At 48.8% G+C, this 6,000-nt stretch overlaps 1 protein-coding gene across 2 annotated transcripts in view; it reads right to left on the minus strand.

Annotated features, from left to right (window-relative positions):
- Positions 1–5,331, minus strand: part of KDM2A (lysine demethylase 2A) — a 90,831-nt gene extending 85,500 nt beyond the window's left edge. The window contains exons 1-3 of one of the 2 annotated variants that reach the window (XM_024220036.2): positions 5,282–5,331; positions 4,477–4,504; positions 1,338–1,442 (exon numbers count right to left, since the gene is read on the minus strand). In XM_024220036.2, the coding sequence (XP_024075804.1) occupies positions 1,338–1,442; positions 4,477–4,504; positions 5,282–5,301 (153 nt within the window). In that variant the 5' untranslated portion in view covers positions 5,302–5,331. Of the gene's footprint in view, positions 1–1,337; positions 1,443–1,896; positions 1,948–4,476; positions 4,505–5,281 lie in introns of those variants that run through there. The other variant, XM_026650530.2, reaches the window with a different exon arrangement.
- Positions 5,332–6,000: the final 669 nt, after the last annotated feature.

Genomic DNA, 6,000 nt, shown 5'->3' on the forward strand with positions numbered 1-6,000 from the left:
CTCTGGGAAACCTAATCCTAGAGATCAGTGCACCACTTCACTAGACTTCATGCCAACTGATTTTATTTCAAAGCGTTAAAGGATAAAGATTTAATTGCAGTAGTCACAAGCTTGAGGGTTAGGGCAGAGAGACCAAGCTGACCATGCAGCTTAGCATGACTTCTCCATGAAGTGGGAATGAAAGAACACCAGCTTTTTTTCTTTTCTCTTGATGGGAACTCTGTCCCAGACATCGACATCATTAATAAAATCTCAGACTCTGTAAGGGAAGGTCTAAACTTAAAATGCTGCAGCTGTGCTGCTGTGGCACTACAGAGAAGATGCTACCTATGCCAATGGAAGGGATTCACCTCTCAGTGTAGGTACTCCACCTGTACAGGAGGTGGGAGCTATGCTGATGGGAGAATTCTCCCATCAATTTAGCACTATCTACACTGGGGGTTAGGTCAATTTATCTGTGTCGCTCAGGGGTGTTGGGTTTTCACACCTCTGAGCAATGTAGTTATAGCGACCTACTTTCCTAGTGTAGATCTGGCCTCTGGAGTGCGAATACTAAAATAAGACAAACACACACCACCAGTTCCAACTAACTTCAGCGTAGAGCCTATTTCCTTCGGGCTGGTCTACACTGAAAAAGTACATTGGCATAGTTATGTCTCTCAGGGCTGTAGCTATGCCAACCTAAGCCCAGTGTAGACAGTGCTAAGTTGACAGAAGAATTCTTCTGTTGACTCAAGGAGGTAGCTGACTAAGTGAGAAGAGAAGCACCTCCTGTTGTTGTACAGCCTCTACAATGAAGCTCTATAGTGATGCAGCTGTGCTGCTGTAGTGTTTTAAATGTTGACAGTCGCAGGTTCAAAGTATACTCAAGACAGATTTGGGCCATTGTAATGCCAACGGAAAGCCACCCCAGTTTAACGTACACAGCATCCCAACTCCTCCTCTCCCCATCTGCCCCAAATACTAAGAGATGCCTGTTTTGTCACAAGTAACAACTATACCAGTTTCTTATGTCTGAAAGCATATTCTTTGACCTGTGACTTTTCCGTTTTTGAAGCTTAAATAGCCATGCATTGGGCTGGTAACAACCATGGTTATAATGTTCCCCCAAAATAAGACACACTTGTATGATGTGAACTGGAGGCATCAAATGATCTGATTGATTGCCCACCTAAGTGGTTATATGTTTCATTGTATAAGCTGGAGATGCTAGTCTCATTGCTACATGGGATGGTAACAAGCCTGCTCCCACTATAAAGCCAGGGAGTTTTTTGGGGGTTGAAAGGCAAATAAAGAGACTAATAGTGAGAATTTGATGGGTAAAAGTGAATACTGACCAATCTTTGGCTGTAACGGATCCTCTCTTCCTCAGGCTCCATCTCTGACTCTTCTGAAGAGAGTGAGAAGGATACTCCGGGGCTACTGTCTTCCTCCTCTTCCTCCTTAGTAACCAGAATGAAATAGTGAAAGATTGCACACAGATATTAGAAACGCTCCTTTAAGCCTTCATTTCTTCATTCGTAAGTGAATGATTCTGTAACATTGTGAAATACTATGTACAGAGGCCACAGAACAGCAATGGGCTAGCTCCTGCAAAGCGTTACAAAGGGATCTCACTGAACTGGGCAACAAAATGGGAAGTGAAATTCAATGCTGATAAGTGCAAAGTAATGAATGCTGGAAAACAATCCCAACTATACATGCAAAATGATGGGGTATAAATTAGCTATTACTACTTTAGAAAGATCTTAGAGTCATCATGGATAGTTCTCTGAAAACACTCAATATGCAGCAGCAATCAAAAAAGCTAACATGTTAGGAACTATTACAAAAGGGATATATAATAAAACAAACGATCTCATAATGCCACTACATAAATCCATGGTATGCCCACACCTTGAATATTGCATGCAGTTCTGGTCACCGCATCTCAAAAAACTGTACTAGAACTGGAAAAAAAGTACAGAGAAGGGCAACATCAATTATTAGGTGTATGGAACAGCTTCCATACGAGGAAACATTAGAAAGACTAGCACAGCTCATCTTAGAAAAGAGACAACAAAGTGGGGATATACTCATGGTCTATAAAATCATGGTGTGGAGAAAGCTAATATTTACTCCTTCACAAAACAAAAACTAGGGGTCACCTGATGAAATTAATAGGCAGCAGGTTCAAAACAAAAGGAAGTATTTCTTCACACAACGCACAGTCATGTGCGAACTCATTGCAAGGGGATGTTGTGAAGGAAAAAAGTATAACTGGGTTCAGAAAAGAATCGATGGCTATTAGTCAAGACGGTCAGGGACGCAACCCCATGCTCCTAGTATCCATAAACCTTCAACTTCCAGAAGCTGGAACTGGATGACAGAGGATGGATCACTTGAAATTGCCCAGCATGGCCATTCTTATGTTCTCCTTTCTCCATTAACTCCTTGGGGTTCTAGCTTGGCGCCAGGTGACTAGTAATCTGGAGTCATTATCATTTTCTGGTCTATGTGAAGTGAGTTCATATTCTCAGTTCAGGGAGATGCCTCCACATTGGAGTCATCGTTAAGCCATTCCACTTTGGGATCAGAACCATGCTGGCTTCAAATGTATACTTAAACATATTTGGTGGCAGCAGGGTTGTAGCATGGTTTTCCCAGAGAATCAGATGTGTGTCTCCGAGAAGCATGTCTCCTAAATCATGCTGTAGACTCCTCCTCTTGATAGTTTGTAATGTGGTTCTCTGCAGCTCCCCCCTACCCTTCAACAACAAATCCACATGGACTCTTGTCAGGGAAAACGTGCAGAAACTCTTCTAACAGTATTTCAACATACTTGCGGATAACATGACTGACTCCAGTGTGGACAGATTCCACAGCTCAGAATTTGCCTCACTGTAGTGCTATCACATGGAGGTGCTCTGATATAATACTGTTTGATCTTTTCTATATGGACAAGATAATGCTGTATTATAACTACATTAAAAAGCCCGATCTTTATGGCCTTGTCTTTCCTAGGCTGTTTGGGGAAATCTCCCATGGTTGGTAGCAATAAGAGTGATAGCATAAGAAGAGCTCAAGCAGCAATTGGTGTTTTCACCACCAAGTCATATCTACTCATTATGAGCAAGATCAGACAACACGGTAGTTAAAGTGCCAGTGCCCTGTTTATACTAACTCTTCTGCCACTGCTACCACCAGTGACTTAAAGTTTATTATAGACCAAGAATTCTCAAACTTCATTGCACCATGATCCCCTTCTCACAACAAAAGTTACTACGAGACCAGGAGTGGGGACCAAAGCCTAAGCCTGCCCAAGCCCCACCACCCCGGATAGGCCAAAGCCCAAGCCCCAGCGCCCCGGGCAGGGGGGCCAAAGCTGAAGCCCAGGGGGCCTGTACCCTGAGCCCTGCTGCCCAGGGCGGAAGCCCTCGGACTTCCGCTTCAGCCCTGGTCAATAGGGCTCAAACTTTGGCTTTGGCCCTGGGCCCCAACAAGTCTAAGGCAGCACTGGTGACCCCATTAAAATGGGGCTGTGGCCCATTTTGGGTCCCAACCCACAGTTTGAGAACCGCTGTTATAGACAGTTTACATGGATTGAGTGTGGTCTAATAACATAGTCAAACAGTTTTTTTCTCATGTGCACAGACAAGCTATGGTATAATAACCAGCGCACTAGTACATCATAACACAGTGCCACAACACATGGTAAATTACATAGTGTAGTTGTGGTCTAACAGGCCCCCAACCCTAGTAGTCTAATCAGAGAAGGCCAGTTCAGATATTGGCCTACAGACTTAACTCTCCACTCCTCATTCTTAGAAGTGATCTTGGGCCTGGGCAGAGAGGCAGCTGGGTTGGTGAAAGGAGATAGCATGGCTGCTGTCGTGGTTTGACTGTGCTGGGAAGACATTCAGGATGTCAATCTCTGGGGAACTGTCAATCCAGCATCCTTCAGTAACACAGAACTCACTTTAAATTGCACAAATTATTAAAACAGAAGTTTGACAGATATGACTTGCCAATAACAATAAGTCTTAACCTAATCTCCCTCTTCAGGAGTCAGGGAAAAACCCCTTACAAAGTTTTGTATTTAAGAGTAGTAAAAGACAAGAGGGAAAGAAATCCCATCAACTCTTTCTCCCTACCTCAGGGATAAAACCAACCTCTTCCCTCACCCCACCCAGTGCCCTGCTCCCTCTCTCCAAAAATGTTTTTAAAAACATGAAACAAATGAGAACAGTGCAATATAGTAAAGAGATTAAACAATGCCCACATACAAATCCCAGCTCATCTCTGGGGAGAAAGGCAAAGGAGAGATAATGCCAAGTGACTGGCTGCTCCCAAGAAGCCACAATAAAATGTGTGGTTCACTGAGTTACATAAAGTTGGAGGGGTCGAGGAGCAGGGAGACCCTGGGCACTAGAGAGGTCACTAGACTCATCACTGTTGGCAAAAGCAGGGGGATATGAAGAAAATCAAGTCTCTCACCAGGTCTCTTCTTCTCCTTTGTCCTTTTCTAGGGATGAAAAAAGATTCAGAAAAATAAAGAGAGGAGAAATTAAATCCCACGCATGGCTGTCTTCATCTTGGGTGCTCAGAGGATCCTAGTATCCAAAAGGGATGGCAAGTCCCAGAAAAACAGCTCTGCTCATAGAAGGGGGATCAGGACAGTCTCAGGGTGCTTGCAAAGCTCACCCTTTTCAGCGTGGCTGGGAGCAGACACACAGACACCCCCCCCCCCAATAAAATCCTCACACACCCAGTGAACAGACTCACAGCCAGTTACAGGCAATGCCCCTGGGGAAAGTCACCCCACCCCCAAATCAACCCCCACCAACCCCAACATACCCCAGCCCCCCACCTCAAATCTCCACCCACCCCCTAACTCACCCCAGCCCACGGCCCAAATCCCCTGCCCCACCCCCAGTCACCCTACCTCCAATCTCCACCCAGGCCACCCTCTAACTCACCCCAAAGCTATCTCAAATCCCCTGCCCCACCCCCTCAATCACCCCACCTCAAATCTCCCCCCCTAAACTCACCCCAAGGGAGGTCACACTGGGGGTGCCCCAGGGCTATGAGGGAGTCACTCTGGGGGTACCCCTCCCCTAACTCGCCCCTAATTCCCCCCTCTCCCCAACTTGCCCCCCGGCCGCCGCCGCCTCCCCACCCAGACCCGGCACCCCAAGGCCGAGCGTCCCCAGCGCCCCGCCCGGCTCTGCCTCAGCGCCGGCGGGCTCGGCACCCCGCTGCCATCCCCCGCTCCCCGCCCGGACTCCCTTCCCCTCCTCACACAGGAGCAGTCGCCGCCATTTTGAACCCGTCAGACTCTCACATACACACACAGGATCGGCCCGGCCGCTACACTGCGCCTGCGCGACCGCGACCGCGACCTCCTCCCAAGCGGCTTCCTCCCTCCTGTTCTGAGCAGGTTCCTCTGGCCGCGCACGCGCAGCGACTTCCCCCCCGGCACCAAGAGAGCGACGGGCATTCCCACGCGGCGCACGCGCACGAACCTCACGTCCTCCGGCCGAGAACGCCGGCGCAGGCGCTTTGGCTCCACCTCGCAGCCACACTTTGGCGCATGCGCAAAAGCTGTGCCACGAGTCCTGCTCCGGTCTTGGGTCTATCAGCTTAATCCGCCAGGAAACCCGTGCGCATACGTAGTAGCAATAGCCATTCCTTACTCCGAAGGGCTCAGAAAAGGCACAGCGGGTGACAGCGGACGGAGAGTGGACTAGAGCTAGGGGCTCCCCCAGTGTGACCCCCCCCACCTTTCCCCACCCCAACCCGGGGCACCCCCCCGGGTGCCCCCCCTGGCCCCCCCCCACAGCCACGGGGCATCCTCAGTGTGCCCCCCCCCCCCATAGCCACACGGCTCCTCCAGTGTGACCCCTCACCCTCCCCACACAGACCTGGGGCACGCCCCCAGTGAAACCCAGCACCCCTCCCCACATAGCTATGGGACTCCCCCACTGTGACCCCACTGCTCCCCACATAGCCATGTGACCC

This window comes from Terrapene carolina, unplaced genomic scaffold (assembly GCF_002925995.2).
Source record: "Terrapene carolina triunguis isolate 2854851 unplaced genomic scaffold, T_m_triunguis-2.0 Scaffold90, whole genome shotgun sequence".
Lineage (NCBI taxonomy): Eukaryota > Metazoa > Chordata > Testudines > Emydidae > Terrapene > Terrapene triunguis.